Genomic DNA, 19,918 nt, shown 5'->3' with positions numbered 1-19,918 from the left:
GTGAGTTCTCCAGCAGGGCATTTTGTAATGCACGCTGTACTTTCAGAAATCAAAGCTACTGATTGCAGTTCTTTCATACCTTAGGGTAGTAATGTTATATTAAATGTAACGTTTTAAAGTTTTGTGATTTCTCTTGGGTGAACCTGAATAGTAAGTTTATGGCCAATGAAACTTGAAAAAAGAACAGAACTCTTCAGAAGAGCTCATGAAGAAGTGTTCAGGATTTGTGGGTTTTGATCCAGAAAAAAAAGCTCTCATAATAATTGAGAATTTTATACAGTTTTCATTTCAATTCTCAGAGTAATGCTGGTAACAGAAAGCATAAATGACAGAGGGGCTTTCAGGCAGTCCTCGAAAAAGCACAGGGCAATTGTTCAGCACTGCACCTGCAAGCGTGGTAGCTTTGAGGCAAACTCTCAGCCTTACTTCTGTTGGTGTGTTCATGTTTGTGTGCATCCGAGGCTAAGCATTTAAACAGCTCTTGGGTTTGGAAGTAAAACAACAGAGCAGGTAAAAAAGTTGACATTTGGTGATAGTTTTTATTTAAGCTTAGAATTAGTCCAGTGGCATTGCTGCGCAATGACTTCTTTTCATGGTAGCACACTTTTGCCTATTACTCTTTATTAGTAGTGTTATTTTAAGCTGTAGTTCTTCTGCTGTGAGTTACCAGCCTGGTGGTATTCTGCAATTAAATGCTGGAGCATGCTGATACGGGGTGTGTCTAGTGAGTGAAGCCCTGGTTTGTTTTTATTTTCCAAGGTAAGCTAAACTTCAGCTTTTGATTTCACTTTTGGAGGAGGTAAATTCTCAACCTGTCTGCAAATGAGGCTGTAGGATTGGGTATATAAAAAAAAATAAGGTCCCGGGGTGTGTCTGTGTTTAGAGAAGTTAATAGCAGCACCAAAAAAAAAAAGTATGTTTGCCTTGCACCCTGTCAAGGCCCTTGCAGGGAGGAGCCCTACTTCAAAATTCCCCGCTTCCTTCACCGAGGCACTGTTCCCAGCTGCTCAGATGAAGAAAGTTTCCTTCAGGGGCACGTAACCAAGCACGTTACCTTTCTTCTAGGATCCACCTGCATAGAAGAAAAACCGTGTGCATTACTGGGGGCTTCCCACCTCATCTCTTCCAGTTAGGAAATAACATCCACCGACCTGCCCCCTGGTACCGGACTTACCCGTGTGGTGTTAGTAATGGAAATTTTCTGGTGAGCTTGATACTTACAGGTTATCTGAGGGCACGCTTTGGGAGCTGTGTTGTGCTGGCAGCACCACTTGGGCAGTCGCCTCCTATTGCAGCTGCTCGCCTCGGTTCTCTGCCAGCCCAACTCTTAGCACGCCTGTGGGGCTGGGAGCTCCTTTGTGGCACTCTGACCTCCCTTAGTAAAGGGGATGTGCAGTTTACCTGGTCCTTCAGGTGAAGATTTGGCCGTTCCCTAAGTCCGAGCCCCCTGTTGGATTGCTTTGGGCCAGTCCTAGCTTTTTGAAGAGTTACGTACAAAGCTGTTCCTTGTGCTTGTAGATCCTTGTAGTGAAGTCATTGTGTTCACAGAAGCAAAGCTTCTAAGAAGAGGTTTCATCAATGACAACTGGCTTAATAATAAAGGGGTTTTGATTCTTTTTCCTATTTTCCTTTTTTTTTGTTGTCTTTTTTTTAGCTTGGAAGTGAATGTTTCTTCTTCCTTTACATGGTGTAGTTTTAAATCAGTAAACTTGTGCTTTTTCCCTATTTTTCTAGTTAATAGGATTCTCGATAGACTTCTAACCTTTATAAGTAGTTTCAGATGTAAAATGATTCAGATGTGACAAAAAGAAGGCAAGTTTGGAATAGCATTAACGTCATCCTGTCAGTAACACACAGGCAGCAGCCGCCTGGCTTCTGTTAGCCCTGCAGCTGCTTTAATTCCCAGTAACCCAAACCTTCCACACAGCGAGGAATGCTGCGGCGAGGCTACAGACCTACCTTTGCATTTTGGGATGAATAACGGTACTTACAATTATTCCAGAAACTTTGAAAAGTTGAGATCTGGGAGCCCAGTTTTTGGCATTTTTTGAGAACTCTCAGCCTAATCATTAAAAACAAACACAAAAAACAAGCAAATAAAACCCCTAAAAGATTGCCTGTAGCAGGTGTTTAAAGAATTCCTGTTGTATTAATGCTGCACATCATCTGTTTAGCCTCTGAAGCCAAGGGAATAAATGCTAATAATGTGTGTGTTTTACTCGGGGTACGTGCGGCGTGGTTTACAAACTGATACGTACGGGTGCTCTGCAAACGTTTTGTGGAAATCTCACTTGAAAAATCAATGCAAATCGAGCCGCTGCTGCGCTGTGTTTGGAATCGCTTGTATCCAAGAAACCAGGAGGGAAGCGTGGCCGCGAGCTGGGCGCCGGACAGAAACAGTTAACGGCAGCCCGCAGGATTAGTGCGGGATTCTGCCGGGCGCTGCTAATGAGCTGGAAGGAGGCGGAAACAGCAAGCTAATGATATTGACAGACAGCACCGAGGTAAATGCATTTGTCAACACACGGAGACAGAACACGGGAAGGAACGTAGCTCGGGAATACATAAAATACAGCAAGAGAGGGGGAGGCGGCTGCACCCGCCTCTAGCGCTGCCGCTGCTCGCTCGGGACTGACAGGTTTGCAAAACACTTCGCCGGCGAGGGTGGGAATCTGGCGGTGAAGCTGTGCTAAAAGTGGACAGCAGACAAATGAATTGATTTATTTATTTCATTACCGGTTGTATTTTAATTGCCTCAAATGCATTGTGAGGAATCGTGACTGTTTGTGATGGGGCCGGACTTGGTGTTGGTGCGGACAGAGGAAATGTCCCTGGGGTAATAAAGCTGAGACAAGAGTTACCGTTACGCTTAAACTTAAAGGGAGCTGCGGGGAAACCTCGTAGGTAAAACTCAAACGCTTAAAACTCATCACTTCCTTGTATAAATTAGAACCATGAAACCTATTTTATCTTGCAGGCAGTGGTGTACCAGTAACTTTTTCCTTAGGGCACAGAGTTTGGTGGTACGCTAGGAACTTTGGAAACAAAGTTAGAGCAGAAGGAAAGGCGTTTGCATGCAATACTGTTTTCTGCTAATAGTTTCGGTATTCCAGAATGGATCAAAACGTGATAGTTGTCATTGTTCTAAATAAAGAAATGGATGCTACCCGCTGCTGATCTGTCCCAACTGTAACCTCAGCTGCTCCGCAGGCGCAGGGACCCAACTAGCAGCGTTTACCAGCTGCGTGTAAGAGCTGCGCTGCACGTAAAGGGATTTCACATTTTATTATGTGGGAGGGATGATGTCAGTTTGGTTGATTATGCCCCTTTCAAGCTGCTGTGATAATTACCTGCTTGTTACTAGAAGTGTCGAACCCATTTTCAGTACTTGTTTGCTTTTGCTGTCATGCCCTAATTGCTACATAATTTTGTCCCTGCCAATTACTACCTTGGAGTTGAATTTTACAGCGAAAAAGTTGTAAGAAGCAATAAATTCATTGTGTTTTTTTTTTTTTTTTGATCTCATCATTTCAGTAGAGCATTTAATTCCGCTACAAGGTGTACTGAAGTATATGCTACTCACTCCTGTGCGGCGGTGAGATCTTGCGGGTCCCACTGCAATCGGTGTGATCCGAAGGCTCAGCTTCTGCCAAAGCAGGCCCCGTGGTGCTGTGATGAGTGCTGCTTGTGCCTTGACAGTGAAGTATGGAAAGCGAAGAATCATGCAGAATTTACGGCTTCTAACTTCATATTTTTATTTTGGAAAATACTTGCAGTACAGTCTTAAGAGTCATGAACTCCTAGGTGTTTATTTTGTGCGTTGTTTGTTTTTTTAATTCCTTCCCTTCCTTTTCATCCTTCTGCCTGCTACATGAGTTTAACAAGGTCCCTTTGTTCTAGATACCGCGTCTTCTGATCCTTTATACATAGTTTTCTATAAAGACCAAATGTACGTGGATTTTTGGTAGAAGGTGTTGAGCCCAACTTTTATATTCTGATTTAAAATATTTAGTTGAATTAGTCAGTAGAATAAAGCATACAGTAGCTGAGTTAAGTGACGAGGTGGTCTCTTGTCTAGGGAACTTAGGGCACGGCTTTGGGTTTTTTGGATGGTGCTCTAGCAACGTGATCTGGTATTTTGAGTAGTTTGAACTGTGGTCTGGGAATGATGATTCCTGCTGGTGAATGTTGTGTATGGAACGATGCGGATGAGCGAGGGGAAGAAGCAGCAGTGTGATTCGGTGCAATTCAACAAAATGTAAAGAGCCAGCATTTGAAAACTGAAACTGGAGAAATTCACATAGGACATAGCATGGATCCTTAACGGAAACACACTGCAAAGGGGCTGGCAAAGCGGGTGCCTTTCTGGAAGACGGGCTTTGAGCAATTGTAGGCATGGAGTGGGATTTACAGGTAGCAGACTTGCATGGGTAGTGGTTCTGGTGTTCAGCAGGTCCGAGCAATCGGCCTTCTGTTCCGATAGTTCCCTTCAGCAGCTTTTTCATGGATGGTGCATTAAATGTTGTTGAACATGCTTTTAAAATGCTTTTAATAACTTGATACCAACATTCGAATGGTTTCTAAGCTTCTGAGGATCAGAGCACCTCAAGTATAATTCCCCTCTCATTGTGTAGGCTTTCAGGTACTTAAAGGCAAATCTCAGTGTGCAAAAATAAAGAACAAAAATTATGCAGTAGTAATACAGTTATACTGTACCAAAAAAAATAAATCTTGCTTCTGAAATTCCTGTGTTGGCCACACTGATCCAGCCCCTGGTCTGCGAGGATGCCATGGGGGTGCTTTGGTAAATGTGAGCGGCTGTGGGGTGCTGTAAGAGAGCCTGAGCCCAGCGTGCTTCCCTTGATGGGGTCACCTCCCCGGCTGGCTGCAGGTGTTCGTCTGTCTGTGCCAGCTTTTGGTACCTGGAATACTTCTGGAGGGTGTATAGTGATTTCTGAGGCTGTGTGGTCTGCTGGGTAGAATCAAGTTTTCATGCCGTAAATGTTAATCAGAAGCATATGGGTATATATGTAAAATGCCAGTTGAAATAAAAGTATAAATATCTAAGAAGCTGTCATTCCAGAAGGTCTGTCCTCAGGAAAAATAATCAGATATACAAACAAGCCTCTGATAAACCAAGTTCAGTGTCGTTTTTGATCGTCTTCATTGCTGTTTTTCTGGTGGCTCCTGAAAAAGTTAGGAAGCAAGTGAATCAGGTTGTAAATTCGGAATATTTTAGAAGAGCACAACTTGTCCCGCCACCCAAAGACGCCATCGCTGCTGGATTCCCTCTTGTCCTTCGCTGCCTGCTCTCCTGTCCCTGCTTCTGCTTCCTCAACACCCGATGAATGGATCCTGCTAAAAACTGGCTTTGTTCTGGTGGCTACCTCTTCAATCTGTGTTAATTCTTAAACTTTCTCTCAAAAGTATTCCTGTCTTCAGGTCAGCATGTCTGAATCTTGAGTATTTTTGCATTTTCTCCATACCGAGCCTAAATCTTGGAAACTAGATTACCTTAAAAACACCTTTCCGTGCCCGTTTAAACCGAAGATACCTGCAAAACTGGAGAGAAGTGGCAGCACTTGAGGACTTGCAGTGTACAACGCAGTAAACGGAGTAAGCCTACTGCTTGGGTGTCCTTGGCTGGTGGCCTCAAAGGAACTTGACCTGGAGCTATCAGTTGGGCCTCTTGGATGACTTCCATTGTAGTAGTGGCTGTAACAATGTTCGCTGGTTGCTTGCCGCTATCCTCTGACGCAGATACAGTTTTGTTTGTAGCTCTGGCCTGTATCGGGTGATGTAGGGCGAGCCGTGGATCGTTCTGCCGCGAGCACTTGTGGCACAGCCCGGCCTCACCTGATACTGGGCAGCGCAGAGAAGATCAGGTAGTAGACCCAGCAGCAAGTGCTGGAAAACACAGCCATTTATTACCCTTTTTTTTCCCCTTATTTTTCATTAAGAAATTTAAGGAATAACCTTTTTGATGATGGTATTCAATTTTATTTTAAATACTGTAAATTTATGTCTTCCCAGCTGGCAGAAGACTAGCGCGGATCAAAACCAAAGAAAGCTCAACGTGGCTCGTAGTGGGCTCAGATATAAAGGGGGGAAATTCTGAGAACATGGGGGCACAGCGAAATACTGCCCCAAACAAGATGATGATTTAACAGACCCTTGAACGGAAGATCAGAAGCTCTCTGTTACAATTATTTGGGCTTAGTCTGTAATTATCAGAAGGCAAATTCGTGTTTCCAGGTCAGACGAATCTTCTTCAGGGATTTTTATTGAAAAACGCGATAGGCAGTTTTGTTCAGCAGATTGCAGCGTTTCTGCCTTATCTGTGCCCCTAGAGACTGATACGTCTGTTTATACAGAAGCTTTTAAACCTTTTTAAAGACTCCTATTAGTTGTGACTGTGCTTTGGAGCATGCTTATTATGCTGCTTGCATTGTTGTTCATATTTCACAATAGTGTTTTTGGAGTTTTATTTACTCTGGGATAAAAATAGCTTCCGTGATCTGGCTTTTAGGATTTACTTCTTGTTTGAAAACAGTTTTTTTTTTTTAAAAAAAAACTTTTCATGTGAATTATAAATTTGCACTGACACCCATCTGATTACATCACCCATTTTCTTCTTAGGTTTATTTTTAATATTCTAAGGTTTTCCAAGCCGTCTGAATAAGGTTTAATGGATTTTTAATTAGCGAGCAGATCTTCTGGGCCTTGCTGGTGGTGGTTGGTCGTTTTTTTTCCCTTTTGGCTTTCCTAGGATTAAGTCTTACCGGAAGAGAAATATATCATAACTTGTTGACATTATCTGAAATACAAGTGCTTTTTTAATGAGGAATGCTAACAGATGAACGAAGTCTGTGGTTTTACGACATTTGTTTCTGTTTCTTTGTCTAAATGCATTTCAGATTGGTAATGGCAGTATTACAGGCTATCAATTAATTTGGATAATATTAGCAAAACTCTATGTAATGTGTTTTAAGTCAGCATCTTGTGTAGGAGCAGGGCACTTGGGGTACTTCCAGCCCTATTGTGATCCGTCCAGCTGAAGCTTCGGTGGGCGAAGCAGTAGGGTGATGCTCCAATGCTGTTGCCTGTTGCAACCTACAGGCAGAAAGACTTGTGCTGCTCTTAGTTTAAGAACCATTAGTAAAATCGATTTGAGACAAAAGACACTGAACTTTATGCGAGGTGAGAGCACGAGATGTTTGGAGTTGACTGGTGCAGTTCAATTAGGATCTGGCAACCTCTCAGAATGATGTTGTGTGAATGGCGTTTAGTTTGTGTTACGGAGATGGAGGTAATAGGTAAGAGGTCAGTATTTGCATCCATTTTTCTGAGTATCCCAGCATGGTCTGCACCTGCCCTTCCTGCGTATGCAGCGAGGAGGTATAAGGTAAGCAGCTAAGTGTATCATAAAAGTACCTGCACGGTGTTCCTGTAGTAAGACTCGGTCAGTGGCAGAAGGAAATCTTGAGAATGAGTCGTAATTAATGGTGCTAAAGCTACGCAAAGCTGTTCCAGGAGATCAAAACTTGCATGAAGTTCCAGATACTTGGCAGCTGCTTCTCCTGCACAATGACTCAGAGCTGTCAGGTTTTATGTATGAGATGCTGAAATCCCCAGCGATGAGGATTGCTGTCCTTACCGTTGCGTTGGCACCTCTGCTGAGGACAGAGCAGCAGGCAAGTGGTAGCAGGGAGTAGCTGGAGGGTGCTGCATTCGCAGCAAAGACAAGAGCTTGGCCCTGCTGCGGCTAAGAATTTTTGGCATCGTGTCTGTCACAAGATTGGCGAAGTTAAAACTTCCCGTAGCCGTCGTCATGGAGAAATACATCTTGTATTCTGCTGCAAGTGCAACACTTATGCTACCAGTCAAGAAAAGACAGTGTTTGAAGCGGTAGCATATTTTGATGCAGTTTTGTTGACTTCAGACAAAGGAAGAAGTGTGGACAAGTACAGGGCTCCTGATGGGGCACCAGCAAACTCCTGCAGAGGTTAGAAGGTTGCTGGTTTCGATGGTGCCAGTCATCTCTCAGCTGTTATGGTTGCCATTTCACTCTCTGCCAATAAAACTAAAACAAACCCCTCCAAACAACACCAAACTTACGTGAAAACATTCAGTGGTCACGATAAAGCTCATGGCAGAGCCTTCCAGTATGTTCTTAAAGTTCCTCCAGCCAGCAGCCATCACCATGGCTGGAGGCAGGTGGAGACAGAAGCAGACAGAGGCAGAAAAGACTCAGAGAGCTCCACCTGTAGCTGCTGGTGCTCTGGAATGTTTGTCAGATTTGGTTCTAGAAAATGTTTTAAAACATAGAGTGCAAATATTTAAATTGTGGTATGTTGTTCTGCATTGTTTTGATAGTGAATATGGCTGAGTGCACTGGTAACAGATGTGTAAAGGATGCTCTTTGTGCAAAAATGCAAATCTGTAATGGATCGGAAGGTCGTAATTGCATCAGGTTCCCTTTGCATTATAATTATTCCTGAACTGGGCATAATGGGTATTATGGCTCTAGATATAATGCGTTTTATGGCAGAGAACTAAAACTATAAAACTGCAAGGCAGCCAGGGAGAGCATCTATCAACGTGAATGTAGGCTTTGGACAAAGCAATCTGCAGCAATCTTTGATGCTGTGTATGGTTGAGATACTAGGACAGGAACTTGACTAACAGTAATTTCAGCTTACGGAGTTTATAGATGTCTGAACAGTCAATTTGAAAATGAGACCTGAAAGCCTCTCAGGTGGTTTCTCACTCGTTTATTCCAAATGTCTCCAAGTCTGAAGAGCCCAAAGCCATGGGTCAGGCAACCTGCATTGGTGGACACCAGGCTTGGGATCCTCACGTACCGATACCACAAAGAGGTGCCCAGAAACACAAGTGCGGTGTAGTAGCCCCAGCCTCAATATTTCAATATTTCTGTCACTGGCTGTAGCAGAGCTGTGAATCCACAAATATTTTATGGGCTGATGTGAAAAGATCATTGTTTTATTTGCCTGCAGCTTCTGTCAATAAGGAATGTTCCTGGTTCAGCCCTTCCCCGCTGTGCCTCTCTCCCTGGCCCCTGAGGAAATGGGGTGACATCTGGGAAGAAGATAGCAAGATCTGGTTGGTGTTTCAGCTAGGGTAGATCAGTCTTCATCTGCTAGAAGAACAGTTCCAGACTCAAACTGAAACCCTGTACCTGCAGGGAAGGCACTGAAGACGTCGCTCTGGCCAGAGCAGCGCCATCGCGCAGCAACCTTTGCAAGGCAGGGCTGGGAGCTCACATAGCAGAGGTAACTAACTGCAAGAGCAGTTGAAGCTGGAAACAGAGATAAACCAAATTTCACCTGTAGATAAAAGTGCTGATTCATTTAGCCTTTAAATTATTAGAACTGCTCGATGCAAGGCTTTACACGTGTAGTATTTTACTCCAAACCTGTATCAGGACACCTTTTTTCTTTGAGCTCTGCATTCATCAGTCACTTTTCCTTGCGTTAACTTACTTTTGTAAACTGTGACTGTACTCCAGAATAAAAGCAAAGATGCAACTACATTCAGTACAAGTAATCTTTGAAAAACTCTTTATTTGCATTACTGAGTAGTGTAGGAAATCTTTGACTCTTTCACAGGAGAGTACTAGAAAAGTGCAGATGCGAATCAGCACTCGCAGACTGGAGTCCAGGTTCTTTTTATGCTTTTTCTCAGACACCTGTGATCTCAAAGGCTATATATCTTTTAAAATATTTTCTTTGTATTTCAGGTGTTTAGTGCTAACTGTATAAAATACAGATGGGAAGAAAGTTTCAGCTCCGAGCACGTTACAGCCCGGGTGAATGAGTGATGCGGAGTGAGTGAGTGATGGCTGTGCAGTTGTTACTGATTAAGGGACTTGCAAGATGGGAAGTTGCAAGGTCTTGGTTTGAGATGCAGCCTTTTTTTGGTTGAGAGTTTTTGAAAAGATTATTATGCTATATAAATTGTAAGTATTAAGATACACACTTGCCTTTGATTGTACCAGGAGCCTAACAGGAAATAAAGTATGTTTTTGAGATCTCTTAATAATTAAGTTGAAGGTTGAACAACTTCTGTAATGAGATTCTAATAACTCTGTTTCCACAGATGTTAAACAAAAACTGTTCCCCAGTCTCTCACTCCTATTTCTGAAAGGTCAGCTTTAACACCATGCATCAGTCGTGAGGTTTCTGTTGCTCCTCTTTTGCATCCATCAGAGCCTTTTTGCTGTTCATATACATACGTATCTAAGAAGTAAATAGGTAGAAGGCAAATACTGAGCTCTTTTTTTATAACGTGAAAGAAAATGTTGTGGAGGGCAAATCCAGGAAACATTTTCACCAGTTACTAGTCGCTCAATTTAAAAATTCCTCTTAAGAAGCTTCTGAATTGGGATCAGCCTGAGGACCAAGTCAGTGTCAGGGCAAGGATCCTGTTAGCGTTTGGAGCTATTGCAATGGATTTGAGCTAGCTGGCACTGCCCTGCTTCCAGAGCTGTATTGTTCATTTTGTACAGGGCGAGATGCTGAGTTTTCTCAGCTCTTAGTAAGGACTGCAGTGATGAGTTGCATTCAGAGAGGGGAAGAAGTTTCCTTATAGGTATTTCCATGAGTTGATCCTTGCTTGCGGTGATCTCTTCACATGGGGCTGAACCTTAGCTGCTCCAGTGCTGAACTTCTGCAGCTGTGCTTATGACTTACTGCTCAGAAATACCAGGAGCTGCACTCCTGCACACCTATGGAAAAGATTCTTGAGAGGATGGGGACAGCTTTCATGCGAGGAAATGTCTTGTGGACACCGGCTTGTTGCCAGCCCTGCTGGCTGCAGCACCAATGAAGCCTTTTTATGCAGCGTTCCTCTACTGTCTTCCAGGGTAAGGCTGTGGACAGATGTTCATTTAACAAGACATCTGTGCTGGTTTGGGATGTTACTGTATCCCAGATGTTACACTGCTTTTTAAGGTTATTGGTCCTGTTTTCTGTATTCAGCCCCATCATTGTATTGCGCTCTGCGCTTCACAAAGCATAGGAAGGGAGGTAAATCCTCCCCAGGCAGCTTAGGGCATTTGAGAAAGAAGGCAAAACTGGAACGGTTCTTATGAACACCTTCTGGTAAGCTGAGACAAAATCCACTGGATGAGTAAGGTAGTTTCAAGGCATGGCCTGAACAAATCATCATCTGATTTTGTTGGTAGCAACTTATGGAGAACTTTCAGAAACTCTTGTCTGGCCACAACTTCTGGGCAGTCAGAACTGGCAGCCTGGCAGTGAGAAGAACCTAAGCATAGTTGCTTCTTTGGTTATTTCACGTGGTTCCAGAAGATGCTGGCCCACATCCTTGTTACTGATGACTGTAAGGAAAGAATGAGTAAGAGCCACGGTGTCCTTTTGACCTATATTGTGCTTGTAAGTCTACAGAGTTACCATGGGAGAAGGGGGGGAAGTATACTGCAAAAAATGCCGTGCATTTAAAAACAACAAAAAAAACAACCATGCATTTAAAAAACAACAAACAAAACCAAAACCCTCATCAACTACAAAACCCACAAAAACACACTTTTCCATTTTATCCTAGCATCATACATCCAAGACTCTCCGTGCTATTCAGCAGAAGCCCCTTGGATGCTTGGAGGTGTTACTGTGTTGGTGAAAAGACACAGCTTGGAAGCAAGCTCACTGAGGTTTCTGCCCGCTGCAAACGGACTAGCTAATGATGTGCTGAGCCCTGCAGCAGGTTTTGCTGGGATTTTTTGTTTTGCTGGGATTTTTTTTTTTCCTGTGGGCTAAATGTGATTAGTTGCTCGCAAGAATTGTATTTACTATGATGTATTTAAAGATGGAGATTAATGAAAGGCATTAGCCAAGAGAGCTAATTGATAACAAATTTTGGAGTAGGTCACAGAGGATTTTGATAAATGACTCAATGTTCTATAAATACGAATAAAATTATTGTAGACAGTAATTAAATTCAACTGGAGTCCTATATACATTTTTAAAAAGTGCATTTTTTTTCTCTTGTTGACTTTGTTTCGTGAAATGCTGACTGCTCTTTAAGAAGTTGCATTTCTCACAGTGGATCCGTTCATTTAAACGTAAATAGACGTGGTTTTGTTTTTTCCTTCTAAATTGCACTCTGTTGTAGGAAAAGGCAAGTGAGAAGGCCAGTCGCAGACAACTTGGCAGCGGCTCAGCCTGTGTGCCAAGCCCACTGCCTATTGTACTGCCTGATATTTATTGTTGTGTGCTCCTCGTCTGTATCGGTCAGGCTCTGCCTGTACATTTTGTTCCCAGTCCGTAACGGGGTGAGACGTGGCTCATCCGTGCTTCAGCCCTTCCACGGCCGCTGCCCGGGGGCTCTGGATCCTGCGGTGATGGGTAGAGGTGTGGTGTGCTGTGCCCTGCTAGTAAGGAAGTTTGGGACTAGAAAAACCCAAAGCTACCCAAATTTGTTCTGTCTCTGTTTCTCTTACTGTGGCGTTTGGGTTGAGCCTTGGCTTGGGATCTGGTCCAGTATTAAAGGTGCTGGGTTCTGGTGGACGATGCACAGTGATGGGTGCATTACTCCTCTGCATCCTCATTAACTAATGAGGTTTTTGCTAATTTGCAGTCCAAAAGGTATAATAAAGCTTTTGAGAAAACTGTCCGGTGAGAACAGGCTCAGGTCTTAGTCCTGTTGGTAACTTAAAGAGTCAAGTCCTAAGAGCAGAATAACCCAACTGCTTCTTCCAGTTCATTTAAAGAAGAGTTGAAAAAGTAAATAGCAAAGTAAATAAATAAAGTTATGGGATTGTCAGAGGAGAATCTAGTGTTACGCAAAGCAGTCATAGCCTTTACTAAATCTCTAAAATTAATAAAAATGACATCAAACAATCCATTCTTACTGTAGGCGTTGATTGTAACAATAAGGTACACGATACAGCCTTTTCAAATGGCATTTTCCTTGGAAATGTTAAATGAGAGTTGCCAGTACAGCGTGCGTTTCCCAGATTTGGGATGTGAATTATTTCTCTCTAAACCAAACTTGAATTTTTAGGCTGTAAAATCTCGTGTAATTGGGAAATGAATGTAACTGACAAAAAACGACTGATGATATAATCCAGCATTTCTTCCAGTTCTCTATTTAAAATTTGCCTGACGTTATGAGGGCTTTTAGTAAAACACTGGTGGGGAGAGGAGGGAATGGCATGAAGAGACCAGACGTGGTTCTATCTTGTGCTGAAAAGAAGCAATTATGTTTAATTAATTGAAACCTCTGCTTCTCCTCAGTGTTAAATAGGTTGTTAGAATCCGGTGGGGACTTCGGGGAGCGAACGCTGCTCTTGTTTAAACAAAAGTGTTTAAAAGAGCTTTGTGAGGCACTTCAGCATTCCGTACGTTAAATGTGGTTGTAATAGCAAATCTAAACCCAGATGTGAATTATTAAATAAGTGTAAACAGGCGTCTTCCACTGTTCGGGGGCCTTTACTGAAAGAGATGTCGGAGATGACTGAAAGTGGGTACTTGGGAAGAAAGCAGGCCTATCATTTTGGTTTGCCATGGTTTAAAAGTAATCCCCTCATAGTCCAAACTTGTACCGTGGCGTTGCAGTGGGCTGGCTGGTGGAGGAATAATGGGGATGGGATTTAGAAATAATCCCCGTCCTTAGCTGGGTGCGTTTGGCAAAGCCTGGCAGTGTTCCTGCGTCGAGCGAGGTGATGCGGCCTACCTGCGTCCTCCTGCCTGTGCTCGGGGCTGGCCGAGGCATTGGGCTATTGTAAAGAAATACAAGAAATACAACCTGAATGTTTATTCTGGGGGGGCTGACACTGCCTGTGGATAACCCAGCAAGGAGAAAGGTAGCCGTGTGTCCCGAGGGTTAACCTTGCTCCCACATTTTTTGGCTTTGCCGGAACAAATCTTACAGGGTCAAGAAGATAAAAGTCTCGTCCTTAGTCTCTTCTCACTTTCCTCCTCGCTCCTTTGCAGAGGAGTGCCTTGTTTCAGGCTCTGGTTTTAGCTGCACTTTAATTCTTCTTTTCCTCCTTCGCAGAGGCAAAAGGGCTCCCAACACAGTTTAAAAGGATTTCTTGTTTGGTAGTACCAGGCAGGGCCCCGTGCTTAGCAGGAGAATGCTGAGTGTAGGCCCAAAAGATGATCGTCAGTCCCAGCTCTGTGCACGTGATCGTATTTGATCCCCGAGATCCATTGTATATTCTTCTGGGATTGTATTTGATCTCAGGGAATATTCTGTAGCTGATGTAGCAGATCTAGTTGTGAGCTAATACTTTTGCTAGGTGTTCTAACAGACTGTGCAAAAAAAAAAAAGGAAACAGTTCTGGGAATGATTTAATCACTTAAAAAAATATCTTCCAATGCAGAACTTAAAAGCAAACTTTTCAGAGTCCCTGAAAGAGGAAGCAAAGGGGTTTTGGTGCCGGGGGACACTTCCCCAGGGGACACCCCGATTGAGGGCAGGCTGGCTGCTGACCTTGAAGCCTGGGGGATTTGGATGCACTGAGCTGCCCCAAAGCACTCCGAATTTGTGTACTTGGACTCAGAAGCTCCCAGGGTCTCCCAGGCTTTGTGTCGGCGTGCCAGGCAGGTTGCCAAGTAGCCTGAAAATTTGGGAGGCGAGGTGCCAAGCTCCTGGCTCCCTTCCAAATGGGCTGCCGAACAGCTGGGAATCTGGATGCTCGGGCTTCACGACAGCCCACCGCGTTTCTTGCTGGAGAGGCAGGCAGAGGAAAAAAGGCTGAAATCCGGGATGCAAACCTGTCTGCTTTCTGTCAGACCTTGATTGAAATGGAAACGGATCTGCCAGGTATTTTAGTTTCGATGTGCTGTCCTCACGTTATGACTTCTTTACTGTGGTAACATCCAGCCATCTCTCATAACATTTGATTTTAGGCGTCAAAATATTTATTTCACTGAAAATGATAAGTTTCGATTCAATTGCTTTAGCCTTGTTATTATTCTGTAGGTTTTTTTTCCTCAGGATGCTTTGAATGAATTAGTGTGTCTTATTGCACATGTAACTACTGGCTAGATGTGGGTTGTGTTGTCTGTTATCTCTGCAGATATCGCCTATGTAATGAAAACGTGGAGCAAGCAGGACATTCATCATAAAATGATAATATTGAATGTGTATTTTTTGATCAGAAGTTCATGATAGAACTTTTCTTGTAATAATAATCAGGAAACTTAAGGGGCCAGCTACTGGGCGAAGTGTGCATTGTTTGAGATCATTCCCTAAAACAGGAAGAAAGGGGAGGAAACTTTTGATTTGTACACGACTCAAATCACTGGTTGGCTTAAATGTTCTACAGTTTGGTGCTGACGATTATCCCTCCAAAATGGAATTATTTAGATCCTGGATAAATTTAAAAGTTAAAAGTATCAGCTATCCTAAAAGTATCAGTATCCTATCAGCTTAAGAACAGTTTTCCTTCTTGTGTTTGCAGGCCTCGGAGTAGAGGAAAAACTGCAGTGGAGGATGAAGACAGTATGGATGGTTTGGAGGCAGCAGAAACAGAAAACACTGTGGAAACAGGTAATGAAAATACAGCATTTGTGCTCTCTGGTTATTACTTCTCTCGGAAATTTATTTAATTATGCAAGCCTTTGGTAGACAAGTATTCATTTAATTTTGAAGTACGAGACATGCATTTGGGCAGATACTAAAAAAAATACATTATTTAAACCTGTATTAATTAAGGCTTTTTGAACTTCGAGCTTTTAAGTAGTCTAATGGAGATACTTTCCATATTGTAGTTATGTTGTGACTCTTTCTGTTTGTTGTTGTTTGGTTGCTCGTTTTGTTTTTTAAGTTTGTATCTAATAGAAATAAAACCTCTGAAGCTGTTATTTTTAGAACACCTGCCAAAATACAGTATTACTAACAGACTTGTAATCAGCTAACTAATTCTGAGCTAACTCAGCTACCTAATTCAGATTATATACCAGAGGGATAACTGGGATAACCTAACGTAATGCTTCTTACTGCTGCTGAGGAAACAAGATAAGAATCGGTTCCTGCTTTTGTAAATATTTGTTCTGATGGTACTCAAATGCTTCAGTTACCAGAGAGCTTGGATTGTACTGGATCGAGCGCTGCTTAACGGTTTGTGAAGTCTGTGCTGGCAGGTTAAGAGTCTAAAGAGACGAGCAGATGAGCTAACTCGCAAGATAAAGGCCGCGGTGAAGAACTGTCATGCCTTTGCCAGGCAAACGTCTGTAGCCATTTGCCTGCTTTTAACCGGGGACTACATGTATGTAGCAGGATGAAACCTGCCAGGAAGGATGAAGCCACGGCCAATTGGCGGAAGTTTGTAGATTTTGACAGAAATAAAGCTGAAAAATTCATCGAGACATAAGGGATTATAAATTTAATTAGGTAGCCCTATATGTGTAATGAGCAAAGTGGAAGAAAGCACAGACACGCTAACAGCAGAAGCTGGCGGTCAGGGAAGGCAGTTGCATGGAAATGCCAGCTGAGTTACAGGAGTTGTCAATTATAGCTGGTAAGTAAAGGAGACAGAGTTGTCAAGTCTTTAAATGTGAAGTTGAAAACCTGCACTTGGTGTAGATTTATAGGGAGAACAAGAAGAGGACCTCAAATGAGCCATTTTTACAGCAAGGTTTTGTGTACGCCATACAGAATTGGGTTGGAGTGGTTAAAGCTATGAGAGGAGGCTGAAATCTTCAAGTGGATGGAGGATGAGCTTTGGCTGTACATGCTGGTCTCTTGCTTCCGACTTGGTAGATGCTGTGAACAGGTTTGAGAAGGCTTTTTACCCAAGACTGTGAGCTTATGGGAGCATCACGAGTGTTCAGTCACAACTTCTGTTGAGTTTAAGTGTTGTTAATGGTTTGTGGAGTCTAGATGAAAGCTGAACACAAGAGCTTTTCATCGTTTTCTTCTGTCAGCTGTTTTTCTGCTCCTGGTAAGAAGCTACTGGTGGTAGTGAACCTGGATGGTCTTTTCCAGCTTCTACAAGTAGGTAATTACCAGTTATTAGAGTTGAAATTAAATAAGTGGTAGCAGGTTTTTGCCTGTAGAAAAACAGAGTAGTGTAAAGGAAGACTAGTTCTAAATGTGTCCTCTGTTCCATTCATTACTCTTCCTATCCCATGTGGTAGAAACAGCTTCATGAAAATCAGAAAAGGGGACAGAAAGTGTGGTTGTATGTGGTAAGTTCTATAAATCCTAAATATATTTAAACATTCCCTCCCAACAAGCAAGCAGACTAAAACAACAAAATAAAACCGCCCACGAGTAATTCCAGCTAAACAACGGACAATATTCCACTGTTTGATGATTTTGGTGTTAGCCATGTATTTTTGGCTTTACATGTCATTATTAACAAAGATTCTCAACAGAGATCCGTGCACGTCTCACATGTAGAGAAATACATAGTTCTGAAATCCCATTGTCACTCTGAGCAATTTGATAGACAATCACAAATAAAAGCTGAACAATATGTGACTTGATAGAATTTTAATTATATTAATTGGAAAAGTTGCTGCTTCTGAAACTTTTCAAAGTTTAGCTGTGTCAATAGTGAAGTGTGGGAGAAGGAGGAATCCCAGTTTGTGTTACTCAAACTGAAGTGTATTTGTGGTCCAGTTCGGGAATTCCTACTCTGACTAAAAAGGTCTTTTTTGTTTTGTTTTAGTGTGAACGGTGGGCTTGCCAGCAATTTGGTGTAGTAGCTGGCAACCAAAACGTAATACAGTAATATCATAAAACTCAGAATGAGATCACTTGAACATAAAATCCTCTTGATGTGCTACTTCTGACATATTTTATCTCTGTATTTCTAGCTGCTTTTCAATTGTTTGTTTGGTGTGCAGAGAATAGTCAGGGTTGTGTGCGTGTTTGTTTGTTTTTAATTATTTACGGAGTCTAGTATTACTGGTTCCCTTTTTTGAAGCGCTATTTTAATAAAATATTAAAATCATTCCCACCTGGACTAAGGAGGTGTTTTCTGCCTAAAATCCTTCCTGAAGCCACTGGAAAAGAATGCTAGGGTGCAGTGACTTTAATTGCAGTTGCGGAAACAAGTTGCCCTGAACAAAATTTTGTGTTTTGTGTAAAAAGAGGCAGAGTTAGAACCAAGGCAGGGGAAGGCATGTTCCCTGATTGTTTCAGTATGGTTTGTTAGCCCAGCCAAACAAGTGATTTCTGAGCCTTGCCCATTTTCTGCCAAATGTTTCTGCTATGTTCGCTTCATTGGAAATGAGCACAGAATTCCTGAAGATGGAAGGAGGAGGGAAATTTGGAAAAAGGTCTACTTGGAGCTAAGCCCACTTTTTCCTTAAAAAACAAAAACAAAAATCCCACACAACAACCAAGCAAACAAGACAAAAACTTCTTGTATTCAATCAGTAGACTTTCAGGTTCTTGTCAACCTCAGCATGGACTTCTTTTACCTGTTAGCTCTGTCTCTCTTGCTCATTTCTTGGCTTCTTCCTTTTCTGACTACTTAATTTCATGACTGCATGATCCTTTCCAGCTGTTTCAAATCTGTTGCCTATTCCTTACTCCGATTTTTCTTCACCATGGTTCCCATCAGTGACTTTCCACTGGTATTTCACTATCCAGCCAATACTGAGCTTACCCATCCCTCTGCTGATCATTTCAGCACCCAGAGAATCGCAGCCTGGTGAGGCCGGCAGCACCTCGGGGTCCCTCCGTCCCAGCCCCTGCCCCAGCAGGGCCACCCAGAGCAGGGTGCCCAGGCCCATGGCCAGGCGGCTTTTGGAGCTCTCCAAAGAGGAGACCCCACAGCCTCTGGGCTGCCTGGGCCAGGGCTCTGCCACCTACACCATAAAGAAGAAGATATATATTCTTCTTCATTGTTTTTGTGCAAGTTGCCTCTTCTCCTATCAGCACCTTTGACCCATCAACACCTTCCACCTTCATAGCTCTCAGTAAAACACCCTTCGTTATGGAATATGGTGTTTTACTGGATGTCCTCTTGTTCTGCTCCTCTTGGCCAGAGCCGTTTACTTCTGGTGACTGAATCTCTGTAATGCCCCCCAGGAATAGAAAAAGGCACGCTGAGTCTGGAAAGCATCATGCCTATCTGTGCACGCATATATACAGGTATAAAACTGCTGATCTACAGAAAGAAATAACAAATATGTCCTGGGAAATTTTCTGTAGATTTGGAGGCCCTTTGGTATTAGTGAACCCTTGGTTCAGTTTTTTTTTTGCCATCTTCCATTAGTTTCAGCAAATTTCTGTGCTTGGCGTTTTCTGGGTTCTGCATTTAAATTCACTGAAACAAAATTCTTTTATTATTCCCTCTCCTTTTTGAGAACACTTGTAAAATATCCAACTCCTCCTAGAGTCTGTAATTCTTCCTGCCTTTGTGTCACATAAAAATCTGGGATTCAGACTGATCTAGGAGTAGTGCAATGAAGTAAGTTCATTTTAACTTCTGAGTCTCTTGGGAAACTCATAGTAAATCCATCGGGTATTCTGTTTACTATCTGTACCTCATCAGACAATCCTTAGAATAAATTACCCTTAATAACAAACCCTTGCTTCCCATTGGTATTTGGAGACTTCAGAAGTGATAATGCATAAAGCAATCCGGATTATTTGATCAATGCCTGTATTCTCATCCTCAGTAAGCTCATTGTCAGAGCCAGGGACGTTGCCTGCTCGGTTGCGTTCTTGTTGGGCTTCATGTGAACTTCCTGCAGGTAAATCTTTGTCCTTTGTCCCTGGGCAAAGGACAGAAGAACCAGAACCAGACATTTCCCAGTGAAAGATAGTTATCCTTGCAGAAGCTGCCAGAGTTTTGGACAAATTCAGAATCTCATGGACTTTGAAGCAGCCTGAAAGGCACTTCTTGCAGTATCTTACCCATCATCTTTTGTAACACTATGAACCACAGTGAGCAGAGCCTCCCACTAGG

At 42.7% G+C, this 19,918-nt stretch overlaps 1 protein-coding gene across 12 annotated transcripts in view; it reads left to right on the top strand.

Annotated features, from left to right (window-relative positions):
* Positions 1 to 19,918, top strand: part of KMT2C (lysine methyltransferase 2C) — a 200,506-nt gene that overhangs the window by 35,467 nt on the left and 145,121 nt on the right. For 11 of the 12 annotated variants that reach the window (XM_035318876.1, XM_035318874.1, XM_035318873.1 and 8 more), the window contains one exon: positions 15,452 to 15,540. In XM_035318876.1, the coding sequence (XP_035174767.1) occupies positions 15,452 to 15,540 (89 nt within the window). Of the gene's footprint in view, positions 1 to 2,483; positions 2,505 to 15,451; positions 15,541 to 19,918 lie in introns of those variants that run through there. The other variant, XM_035318879.1, reaches the window with a different exon arrangement.

The sequence above is a fragment of the Oxyura jamaicensis genome, chromosome 2 (assembly GCF_011077185.1).
Source record: "Oxyura jamaicensis isolate SHBP4307 breed ruddy duck chromosome 2, BPBGC_Ojam_1.0, whole genome shotgun sequence".
Taxonomy (NCBI): domain Eukaryota; kingdom Metazoa; phylum Chordata; class Aves; order Anseriformes; family Anatidae; genus Oxyura; species Oxyura jamaicensis.
This window is presented reverse-complemented; position numbering and strand designations above follow the sequence as displayed.